The following is a 12,946-nucleotide window of genomic DNA, read 5'->3' on the forward strand; positions in this document are numbered from 1 at the left end:
TGCAAAAATGCGTAAAAAATGCATATTAAAATTGTCGGGAAATGATTTTTATATTGCGCAAATATTTGTTCTTAGATTTCAATAAACAAGATACCTATATGTACATGATGTATAAAACTCTCTTCATAAAAATGAATTTTTAAGAAATGACTACGCCCTCTTTAAGAGACCATTGTATTGAAGAATTGTCAAAAAATCTAAATGGTTTTAGCAAACACTGCTTCAAAATAACATAGCGTAGTAGGGTATAAATCAAAACGTGGGGACGAAAGTAAATTATGCAGTTTTAACTACTTCATTTCAAGTCACATTATGAAGACTTACTAAGCATTTCACATCCTAGCATTGATTTATAAAGGGGATATCGTTCTTATGAATGATGTGGTATGATTGCCAATATGACAACTCTCCAGAGCAGAGACCAAATAACACAGAAGTTAAGCTATATACATGATACATTATTCATTGTGTATAAACGTACTGTCTCATTTAGAATAAAACGAAAAGTTGGCGTTCAGTATTCAATCATATTGCTCTAGGACAAATATGGCCTAAATTATCGACGTAATCTAAGACAAAAAATGTGTTAGACAGTTTTTAAATAATTTTTCAAGCATTGATATGTGATAAAGGGGTACGTGCAAGAATATTTTTGAATACATTCCCTAGTGCAATACATATAAATTCTACTGGTATCAATTATCCACCAATATGTTTAGAAAATTATATTATTACCTTTAGCAATATATATTTATCACGACACAAATGAAATAGATTTTTTTAATCATGAATCTTTGGAAGGTCGGGTCAATTTAAATAGTAACTCATTGTTATGAATTACAGATAGCTAATATAATAGTTGAAATTATAATTTTTATTTGCCCTGTCCAAACTATACATTTCAAGAAAAGCTTCTGGCTTGTTTTAAGGAATAAATTGAAATCTATCGTACTCAAAAAGTGAAAAGAAATATAAATGACAGCGTTCTCTTTATATTACAACATTACCTTCGTCAAAAATATGCATGTTAAGCCTTCCGGTTATCTTTTTCACAACAACATCTACCTTTTCCACAATGTTTTTTTGTCTGGATTTTTTTTTCTTAAATATAATTAGAAAATTTCCTTAACTTGAGCATATCTCATATATCGACAAGATAAATAAAAGTAACAGTGCATTTTATTATTGCTACACTATCATCGATTGTTATACATTTTCTGGTTTTATATGAAAAAAACATATTTCTTGTGTTTATTGTATTATCAATAATCTGTTAGAAGTTTTTTTTTTTCATCGTGTTGGTTTCTCATACCTTTTATACTAACATGAGCAACACGACGGGTGCCACATGTAGAGCAGGATCTGCTTACCCTTCCGGAGCACCTGAGACCACCCATAGTTTTTGGTAGGGTTGGTGTGGCTCAGTCTTTAGTTTTCTATGTTATGTTTTGTATACTATTGTTTGTCTTTTTTTTTTTTTAAATATTAACAAAAGGAAACATAAAATTTGATTTAATTATGCAATATATTTACTTAGTTGTATTCATATAAAGCACAATGCATACAACCTTCTCAAAAACAAAAACAAAGAATACCTTGGAAAGTTTTTGGTTTATCGTTTAGATAACCAAACTTGTAGTTTGTAATATATATTCAACTGGATTGGAAATTATGAATACTATAAAACCTAGATGTTTTGCACGATATCTGGATAATTTTGTTCTGTATAGACACAGAAACACGTACCCAAAATATGAACTAAAGAAAAGCAGTAACAAACCCTCTTCCCAACGTAAAGTGTTAACATATTTGATGCGTTATGGACTTAAATGTTCATATTTCATATATACGGAGATGTCTGGTCCTGACGCAAAAAATGCCCTCATCAGGTTGGCCGATGGATGCATTGTGTATGTGTCCCAACTCACTAGAGACATGTAGTCTTAGATTTATAGATATGAGAGAAATCAGATCTGTCTTCTGACCAATTGTGTCTCATTGAATTATGTGAGTCAATAACACGAAGGGTTTTGAAAATACGAGTTTCTACTTCTACTTTTACGTTTATCCAATTGATATTCCTCGGCAGAATTCACTTGTAGTTTAAAAGTGTGTACTAATCCTGTTCATAGTTTAACAATGAAGGCATTATGGTCCTTACGACAAATATTTTTCATAAAAGTTTTGTTGACAATATAACGGTCTCTAAGCCGAATATAAATAAGAAGCAATCATGCACAGCGTTGCTGTTGACAATAAAGTTGTTGAACCAAGAATTGATAGTTGAGAAGTTGTAATTATTCCTTCGAAAATCTTACGGACACCATTATATTTTGGTTGATAGTAATGATACATAATGTATCTCCATGTCACGGATGACCACATATGTTTAATTTGTTGCTGCCACAGACCCGTACTCCTTTCCCCTATTGTGGCATCACCGAATCATCAAATTATACTTATCATGGAATTTGTATTTTCCTTGAGCATTACTAAGATGCCACATTTGGAGCAGAATATGAGTGTCCTTCCGAAGCGCTTGAGATCATCCCTTGTTTTCGGAGGAATTTGTGATGTTCAGTTTTCCGATTTCGTTGATTTGTTTATCATGTTTATTGTTTTGTAGAATGTTCATCGTTTTATGTTTAATTTTCAAGTATTGATGGATATTCTTCGACTTGTATAATTTGATGTTAACAAACTGATAATTAAAGTAGGAGTACAGCTATATTTCACTGAGTTATGTAAAAATCTCATAAAATAGATAATGGCATCAAAACATTTTCTGTCATAGGGAATGTATATAAGAGAACTTTTCTCAGATTGTATCAGATTATAATAAAACAAATTTTAAAATGGGATTTTGTAACAATGGTTTTACACATACTTTTATAAAATGGTTAGTCACAAAAGGGGAAGTGAACATTATTTCATTCGGATGTGACGTTATTTCAAAAGTTTTGTAAATAGTATATTGGCATTTATTGAAACATAATGAAATGTTAATGATGTAAGATAATGATTGCTTTTCAATAGCCTACTTTGGGTTCAGAGTGGCAAATATTCAGCACATATATATCGAGAAATGCTATGACTTTCTGTCTTATTATATTTTGTCATAGCAACTACAGAGCGTCCCTTTTTTCCAGTATTATCCATGTAGTAATCCATTTTTGATTTCCAGACTTCTGGTTAAGAGCGTCAATTAGATAATACGAAACCCTTATCGATTGCAGCATGATATATTTTATGTCGAATTTAACCATGACAAAAGTTCTATTTTTAATGCAAATGTTGAGAGTTTTGTAGACAATCTGATTTAAATACAGTTCATGTGTCCATGACTCACGAACAAGGATCTGACAACTTCCATTTTCCTTTCTGATCTTATAATTATTTCATCCTCCAAATTTCATCAGGTGTATATCTACTCGACATACTAAGAGAATACCGAAAGCTCCTTAATGCAGAAAATAGCACAGAGCATGCGCATTGTCAGATCATTGTAAGAGAAACGTAGAAACATGATCTGTATTGTATTTAGATTGCTTTAAAGACACATTAAGAATAAAAACAAATATCAAATATCTGGTGAAGGTGTAATTTGTAGAACTTCAACATGTTCAATGTAATGAAATTTACCGTGATTTTCCGAAAAACATATCCTCCGAAGCTAGCGTCGTCCTGAAAGAAAAGTAATTACTGTTAGTGGATTTTTTTGTGAATATATTTCTAGATTCACAATTCTCGACAATTCTTAATAGACTTTAATAAATGCAACTTTTCTTCTTTTCATTCAAAATACTGAATGGTCGTCTTAGCATATCAGTATAAATTGTATAACATTCAAAATTTAATTTTTTCTTTTAAGAGTCGACTCCGGTGTCAGAAAATAGCTAATCTTACAATGGATAAAAAATATATAGTTTTTTTTACTTTAATAAAATACAAGAGATAAATAGCATATTTCGTTTCACTATAACTAACTTCCGATGACATACGGGTGATATGGTAGGTAACTTAGTATCAGTTGCAAAAATATAAGACTCCTTGGCTTTTTCCGTGAAATAAAGAAGATAATAAGATAATCGCGATTATAGTAAGTCATTTCCGATGTCATTGCATAAGTTACTTTCCATTAAATCGTAACGCTTGTCATTTGCACAAAACAACTACCTTAGCTTTGCACATTGTCACTTTTTCAAGGTCATGATCCCCGTCATTATGAAGCAGTTCCTATTGGTTGATCATGTACAAGTAAGAAGTAATAAATGATCAACATTTGACTTGTACAATTTAAGGGCAATGAAATTCTTTTAATTCTTATCTTTAATTTATTTGTCTCAATGTCCAAAACATATTGATAGTTTTTTTTCTTTGTATATCTGTTACATATTCAGAAGAGAAGCTTACAACATCGAGAATGTCAACTTTACCTTTGACGTTGAACTTAATCTCAAGGTTGCAAAGCAAAAAACTTAATTCTACCTAAATCTTTTTTATGTATATTTTTCTAATACTTTCAAATAACAGAAATAACTTCCTTTACTAAATACATTGTAGTTACGACATGTCGCAATTAACAATGTAATGCAAACTTTGTGTCCATATCCATTACGGTTGATGGATAGTAGTGAATCATTGTTAACAGAAAATGGAAACATTTAGAAAATGACCATGACTTTTATTTTGCAATACCCCTGTAGCAAATATGTTTCAAATGAATCAAAGAACACAGGGCGAAACGAAAAGAGTTGTTGCTTATCTTTATGCTTATATCCCAGTGAACTTGAAATTAAAGATACTACTGATACTAGAAAAACTGCTTCATACCTTGATCTTTTCCTCGATATTGACACAGATGGACGACTTCATAAAAACAATCTATGACAAACGGGACGATTTCAACTTCCCAGTTATCAATTTCCCACTTCTCAGCAGTAACATACCCTCTGGCCCATCGTATGGTGTTTACATATCTCAGTTGATACGTTATACTCGTGTATGTTCACACAATACGGACTTCACATACAGGAGTGTGCTTCTTACGCAGAGTTATGAGGAAAGATTAAAAATGACACTCCGTAAATTTTATCGACACCATCACAAATTGGTCGATCTATTCGATTTGTCTGTGTATAAACTAAATAACGACAGTTTTACCACGTCTAAGATTGTGGTCTGGTCTGCTAAGTACCGAACGTGACCTATTCCCGAATATGACTGTTTTGCCGTGTGTGAATTCGCATTGTTATTAGACGTTTCTCGATATTTATACATCCAACATACATAATTTAAATTTACCTGTGGCGTTGATACATTCGTGTGACACACAGTTCATAATTCTATTGTGATGTACTTGTGTACTGTCGTAAATTAATTGGAGGTGTCCGATAATATTTTGTGGTTAACATATTGATAATGTACTATAATTATATTATTTATTTATTATTTCTCTGTCCTGAGTGCTCTTGCGTTTATTTGTACTGTATTCCTGTCAAATAATGTTGTCATTGTAGCGGTAATTTTAACAAGGCCATATAAGCGGGAGGTTTGGCTAGCCATAAAACCAGGTTCAACCCACCAGTTTATCTTTAAAATGTACTGTACTAAGTCAGGAATTTGACAGTTGTCATCAATAGTCCGTTTATATGTATCTTGGTTTTTTTCTTGTGTAGCAGTTCAGTGTTTCTGTTGTTCCGTTGTTTTCCTCTCATAGTTGATGTGTTTCCCTCGGTTTTGCTTTGTGACCCGGATTTGTTTCAGCTAAATCGATTTATGACTATTGAACAGCGGTATACTACTGTTGATTTTATTTATGGAATATCCGACTGTTTGTTTCAAATGTACGTACGTCTCTCAAAACAATAAAAGCAACACTTTATACATTTCTTGCGTTCTACGTTCTTTTCTGGATTAACCTTCATCAGGAACGCCAAAAACCGAATATTTGAAGGCAAAGATTGTATGATAACCGAGACAGTTGAAACGCTGACTCATCAAAAGGGGACTAAGAGTTTGCCACCAATAACGTTTATATATATAACATATGAAATTTTCATACACAGCCTGGATTTGCTTTCTCTCAATCGATTTATAACTTTTGAACAGCGGTATACTACTGTTGCCTTTATTTGTCTATGTGGCATATTTATGGGAACAAAGTTGGATTCTACACAGAAATACACGCATGTATAATATATTAATGAATCGGAACAAACCTCATATAAGTCTTCAAGTGAGTGATCTAAGAATTTTCTATACTGTTTCTTGTCCAAAATATATTCTAGCACTTGCCTAACCAAATCAACCCTATTGAACCTCAAAGCATTAGTGAATAGGTTTGATAAACAGCTCTGTTTTTCGCCTAGTTTATCCTATAAAAAAGTATACCCTTTATTTCATGTGTTTGTTTAATGGATATAAGTTATATTGAGTGAGATAACCAAATATATATAATAATATAGCATACAGAAGAATTCAATGATGATAACTGTACATGCAATAGATAAAAGCACTTGTACACATGGCAGGAAATTCAGACACACTACCCTTTTGGTTCAAACCTGAAATGTCTATCTCAATCTTTAGTTTCTTGAGAAGTCTTATACGGACAATAATTTGTCATTTCATCCTATTATTTTGGCCGTGATATTTCATTTAATTGTGTTTTTATGTCGCTTTTACTATCAGAGAGTTAATAATATCAAGACTAAAAAAAATAAACCGCAGAAAAATCAATCGAACGTGTGCAATCTATTTTATAAAGCCTGTGTAAGTACATTGTATGGTAGGAAGATATCGATCAAAAGATCTAAGCGGTGTCAAGTTGATTGGAAGTTTCACACACGCACGTCTTTTTTACTAGCTTGTTATGTTTAGGAATATCTGCACATCGACAAAATACTTACGTTCACGTTGGTGTAGCTGCAGTCCAGTATACAATAAGGACAAGTTGCTATCCAGAGAGTATAGATAACGTATTTTTAAACACGACACGACAAAATGTAAAACAGTTCAAACGAGATAAAAAAAAATCACCGCATGATTAATGACAAAAGAGATACGAAAGATACCAAAGGGATATTCAACTCATTAGTCGAAAACCAAGTGACAATGATTGGGCAAAAAACGAAAAATTATCAAAAGAAAAACAAAAGTATACAAAAACAACATAGAAAACAATATACTGAGCTTTAAGCAGATCCATCTCCACATGTAACACCCATCGTGTTGCTTATGTAAGTACACACCGGGTGATTTGTCTAATTCTGTAAAGTCATATTCAAGGAAGAGAGGCCGGAATTGTGGTCAGGACAAAAGTTATAACTTACATAAACCAATTATAGCCACTGAGATTCAGGCTCCTGATTTGATACAGACACATACATAATATGGCGGGGTTAAACATGTTTGTGAGCGTTATACCCTATGCGTGTCCCGGTACAATTGTGTAACAGTACAACATCAGAACTAACTGTAACACTTATTTGGACTTATCAGATCATCACGAAGCACAGAAGGAATATAACAGATGAAATGTATACTAGTATTCAGAGTATGCATCTCGGGACAACAAGTATCATTTGTCAGGAATTAACAGACGTTTGTTGATGTGGTTCATAAGTGTTTCTCGTTTTTTTTATATAGATTAGACCGTTGGGTTTTCCTGTTTGAATGGTTTTACACTAGTAATTTTGGGCCTTTTATAGCTTGCTGTTCGGTGTGAGCCAAGGCTCCGTGTTGAAGACTGTACTTTGACCTATACTGGTTTACTTTAACAAATTGGGACTTGGATGGAGAGTCGTCTCATTGGCACTCATACCACATCTTCTTATATCTATATAATTCAGATTGTTACACACACCTGTAATTTCTCAAACACTCCGTTTTTTTCTAAATTGAATATTTCTCTCTCTGCAATGTCAGGTCTGTTCCATAAATCAACAAAGTAAAGCATGTTATCTGTGAGCTTTTCTTCGTTCTTGTTGTCTAAAAGTGTATAGTTTATTTGTTATTGAAATACGTTTTGCACATTTTGGGGATGAGTGTACAGGTTGAATATTTATAGCAGTTTGATACTGGAGGAAATATTTTTAGCCGATTAGCCTTTACTGTCTAAATAATTTCTTTTCAAATTTGGTCAACCATGTCTTTGTGTTCATGTCCATTTTCAGCGTTTAGTGTCAGGTACATGACAGCAAAAGTTAACAATTCGTACCGACTAAATTATAAATAGATGCTGCCCGAACAATAAGCATAAATGATTAATTCGTCAATCAGAATTGATATTCTACTGACTTGTGTCTTCTTAATCTGGTTACTTTGTGAAGAATGTTAGATTGTGTGATGATTATCATTCGCAAACAAAAACACTTACTTATGTATCACTTTATTGTTAACATAAGCATATCATCCTTAATTAAAAATTGCATATATTCTTAAACATATTATCAAGATTATTTATTCTAATATCGCTGCATAAAAAGAAGAAACATTTGCATCACCAAGAAGATCCGACACAACATTAAATTAATGTTCCAGTCGCTGTTCTAATACATTAAAAAAAATGGAAATTAAAAAAAAATAGTTTAGGACACTGATCTTTTAAACAGAAAACCGTTTTTGTATTAAGCATCATTGCGGCTATAATGATATATTCTGTCAAAATTTTTTTTCCGCTAGCTTAGAACTTTATGGGTTAATGTTTTCTATGTTGTAATCTTTAATTTATTTTAGCCTATTCATTCATTCCCTTATAATATTTTATTTACAGTCGCTATATTCGTTTTGGCAATCACACATAGAACATGCAGTTTACATATTACATTTGAGTTATTGTTTTATTTGACATTTGCTCAACTTGTTCCTGTATGTATATGAGACAGGTTTCATGATTAAATTCACGTTCCGCTATATAGATAATGTCCTGTCGCTAAATAATTTTAAAGTTTGGTGACCAAGTTAAACGCATCTATCCACTCGGTTTTAAAATAAATGATACAACAGATACAGTTAAATCTACCTCATATCTTGTTTCACTTCTAAATATAGAAAAGGAGGGTTAGTTGAGATCAAAGGTGATTTCGGGTCCCCATTTGTGATCTTCCCAATTATATGTAGCAGCAATTCAGCAGAGCCCGCATATGGAGTATATATATACATGTAGATGTGATATTTCAGAGCTATTTCCTATCATGATATCTTTGATAGCGGGTTGCTTCTCACAAGGAAGCTATTGTTAAAGTACTTAACTGAAATATTATAATAAATGAGAAACAGTCCTCATGAACTTATGCTTATTAAATAATCAAACCTGTGCAAAGTGACTGAAATAATATATCCTGAATTGTCCTGTCTAATGTGTACGTAGTTTCAGTTGCCAAGTACACGTGAATCTGAAATAATGAATTATATTTTGAATGCTGAATTGCAGTTATATTAAAGAAAAAAAAACAATGGCTTTTATAATAACATAAAAAAGCTACATTGTTTCTACTTGTTTTTTTTTTTTGGCGAAGCAATTCCAATATAACGTATAGCCTTTTCGTTTTTCAAGTAACAAGGAAGCAGAAACATAAACATATGGATAACAAAGCGAATGTTAAAATGTAATTTTAAGTAAAACAATTGCTAATTAGTCTTATTCAATTAGAGAGTAAAAAAATAACCAAGATACTAGGCTTATTATTTTATAAATAATTGCTTACTAACAATATCTATTGAAATGATGTTCTACATTGTAATAGATATAGACATAGTGTATACAAGCTTGTTAAAAATTAAGGCGCATTTGTTTGATGTCATTTTAAATGTGGATATATTTTATGCAAATACAGTCATAATCGTTGTTTTAATTTTCAAGCCCTGAAACACATTGTTCAGATAGAAAATTATTCAGAAGCTTTTTATGCCCTTAATACCAAAATAAAGATTTGTTAAGAATTTCAAAAACAGCTCATACCTGACACTTAAAAGTACCTCAAGTGGTATGTTATGCAAAGTCTAAGTTGTCAGAAACGACAATATGATAATGCAAAGGTCAATGATGAAGAAATATACTTTTATGCGGACATGCTTGAAGAATGTGTAATACATACCGATTTAAAGTTCTCTTCCAACCCCTCCTGCAGTTGCCTTGCTAGTTTCTCCCTACTAGTTTGTTTTGTGTCCTCCTCTTCATCATTTGAACCATATAGCATTTTTGCTGCTTCCATCATTTCCGATTTGAATATATTCGAGAAAACAATATTTGTTTCACTGTGAATATACAAAAGACATAGTGATATCTGATTTTTTTCTTTGGACATACATTTTTTGTACATATTCAGACAATGTTCTTTTTAATTCGGGATTCATCACACCTTCAAATACCTTCTACATTTAAAACTTCTTTTTGATCAATTTTATCTTTCTAACAATTTTGCTGTTGTACCTCTTTGTGCAAGGCTTTTATCATTTATCAACTATCATGTATGATAAACAAAACGATTTAATTTGGAAATTATCAATTTCCCCCACCTCTGTAGCAATATACCAACTTCACCTGCATATGGGATATACATTTTCCAACTTATTCGGTATTCAAGAGCTTGCAGCTCCTACTCAGACTTTGTAAAAGGTCACCAGTGTCTGAGCAAAAAGTTGATGAACCGGGAACGTCTCGTCCTTTTTCTAAAAAAGTTCATCGGAAGGTACCAAGACCTTGTTGATAAATATTCCGTATCAACTTCACAAATAATACACGATGGTCTTGAAGTAAAGATTATGGGTACTGACGTTGTTTATTATCTTAATAACGTGTTATAGTATTCTTTTATTTGTCTTGATGAATACTACATTTACTGTTTAGTCTGTTATTGGTGATATCCATTTGACGTGGCTCTTTACTTATACATCCCGTCACTTATACATCCCGTCATTGTGTTATTGTGTTGGAGATAAACTTTTGTATTCTTGTCTTTCGTTTTTGCTAATATGCCTTTTTGTGCTTCTTTGATACATATTTGTTTGTTTTCATAGTGATAAAGAATATAACACAATGTTGACTGATGTACCCCTATTTATGACATTTTCACCTATTATGTCTGTTTGTTCTGTTCACACATCGTTGTCAATATAATGAAATTTTATGCAACTGTCATACAAGTGAGAGGTTTAGCTAGCTATAAAACCATGTTTAATCCACCATTTTCTACTTAAGAAAATGCCTGTACCAAGTCAGGAATATGACAGTTGTTATCCATTCGTTTGATGTGTTTGAGTTTTTGATTTTGCCATTTAATAAGTGACTTTCCGTTTTTAATTTTCCTCGGAGTTCAGTATTTTTGTGATTTTACTTTTTGTTGTATAACTTTGCCCCAGCAGACATATAGAAAAACAGTAAATACACGAGTGTTACACGAACACGTTTTGAAAGAGTCACTCCTGCATTCAGTGAGTTTATAAGCACACACGCCAAGCTTCTATTCAAAAGTCAATACGATTAATGAAACCCGATTAGAAACCATATTGATTACGTTTCGTTTGTATTTTATCCGAATTGGCTTTATGTTTACACAAATGTGAAAGAAAGTTTCGGAAGGACTATCGTATTTAATAAAAATAGGATAGGCACGAGAAAACAAATGACCTGATTTATAACAAAAAACAAATATAGCAGACAGCAAACACCGAAAACAACAGAACCACAAGCTCCTGACATAAATGATTTGGCTCAGTAAAACATTTCTCTAGCGCTCAACTCTCTCTTTATCTGGAATAATTGTTTAAAACCAGGGCATACGAACAAACTATAAGAATGAAACAGCTGAACTCATCAGATTTGCATGAAGCACAAAAAAATTACTGAAAAAATTACAAACGTTATATATTATCGCTCTAAGAGTACTCGCATTTATTGAACGCATTTCAAAGCCAATTTATAAATATAAATAAACTCTAACCTGTGTTTGTGCATACACCTTCTGTATCCCTTACATATGAAGTTTGCCGTTTTACCAGACCCATCTATTACCAAAACAGGAACATTCCTTTTTAAGTTAATCATAGCGGTCTCAAATGAGTTTTCCTCCCCGCCAACAACAATAATAATCAACGGGATCTCCAAGTGCTCTATTATCAAATATATATAAAATGTACAATTAAAAACAAAATTATTTATTATTTTAATTCGGTGAAATCTTTCTTCTAAAATATTTTTAACAATAACATTACATGTATAGTTTCTGAACAATAACATTACATGTATAGTTTCTTAGCCGACTATCAATCGGACATTAACAGTGCATCAGCTCAAAATGTTTTTCTCATTTCTTCTAATGTTTCACATTTGTGGTTTGTATCTATAGGTGAAGTAAGAGAAGTGCATATAACCTAATAATATAAGAAGATTTTTTTTTTCCCGTTTTTTTAAGAAGTACATTTGCCAGTCATAATTCTTAAAATGCTTAACATACAAATGAGGAAATGTTGTATGATTGCCAAACTGTATCCTGGTGGCCAGTTTTGATGACGGACGCCGGGGTGCTCGGAGAGATCCAACAACCTCCGGCAAAACAAATTACAATTCTAGTCAATGAAGATTGGAACAGAATGCACCTGCCTCGTGCGGGGTTCAAACGCACAATTTAATTGTTAAGAGAGAGGGAGTGGATTTTCATACAATAAATTGAACTACTAGTACATACGTAGAAAAATGAAAAGAACCAATATTTGAGATAAAAAAAATAACTATTTCTACAAAAAATTGAAAACGCAGTCAATATTTTATCTTACAAAAAACAGATTTTAGAATAATAGAAATATATGGTATGATTACCGATGAGTCAACTTTCAAGGATATACCAAATGACGTCGACGCTAAAAAAACATCGGTCACCATACGGCCTCCAACAATGAGCATTTTCATACCACGAAGCAAGATGTAAAATCTGAGACCCCAAAA

General features: G+C 32.2%; 1 protein-coding gene across 1 annotated transcript in view; it reads right to left on the minus strand.

The window, feature by feature from the left end:
- The window catches only part of LOC127716180 (transient receptor potential cation channel subfamily M member-like 2), a 67,658-nt gene that overhangs the window by 48,091 nt on the left and 6,621 nt on the right, over positions 1–12,946 (minus strand). Inside the window, exons 5-11 of the mRNA XM_052222305.1 lie at positions 11,946–12,114; positions 10,101–10,260; positions 9,317–9,398; positions 7,868–7,992; positions 6,222–6,377; positions 3,643–3,684; positions 1,008–1,101 (exon numbers count right to left, since the gene is read on the minus strand). Of these exons, the coding sequence (XP_052078265.1) occupies positions 1,008–1,101; positions 3,643–3,684; positions 6,222–6,377; positions 7,868–7,992; positions 9,317–9,398; positions 10,101–10,260; positions 11,946–12,114 (828 nt within the window). The remainder of the gene's footprint in view (positions 1–1,007; positions 1,102–3,642; positions 3,685–6,221; positions 6,378–7,867; positions 7,993–9,316; positions 9,399–10,100; positions 10,261–11,945; positions 12,115–12,946) is intronic.

Source organism: Mytilus californianus, unplaced genomic scaffold (assembly GCF_021869535.1).
Source record: "Mytilus californianus isolate M0D057914Y unplaced genomic scaffold, xbMytCali1.0.p SCAF_9, whole genome shotgun sequence".
In the NCBI taxonomy this organism is placed as follows: domain Eukaryota; kingdom Metazoa; phylum Mollusca; class Bivalvia; order Mytilida; family Mytilidae; genus Mytilus; species Mytilus californianus.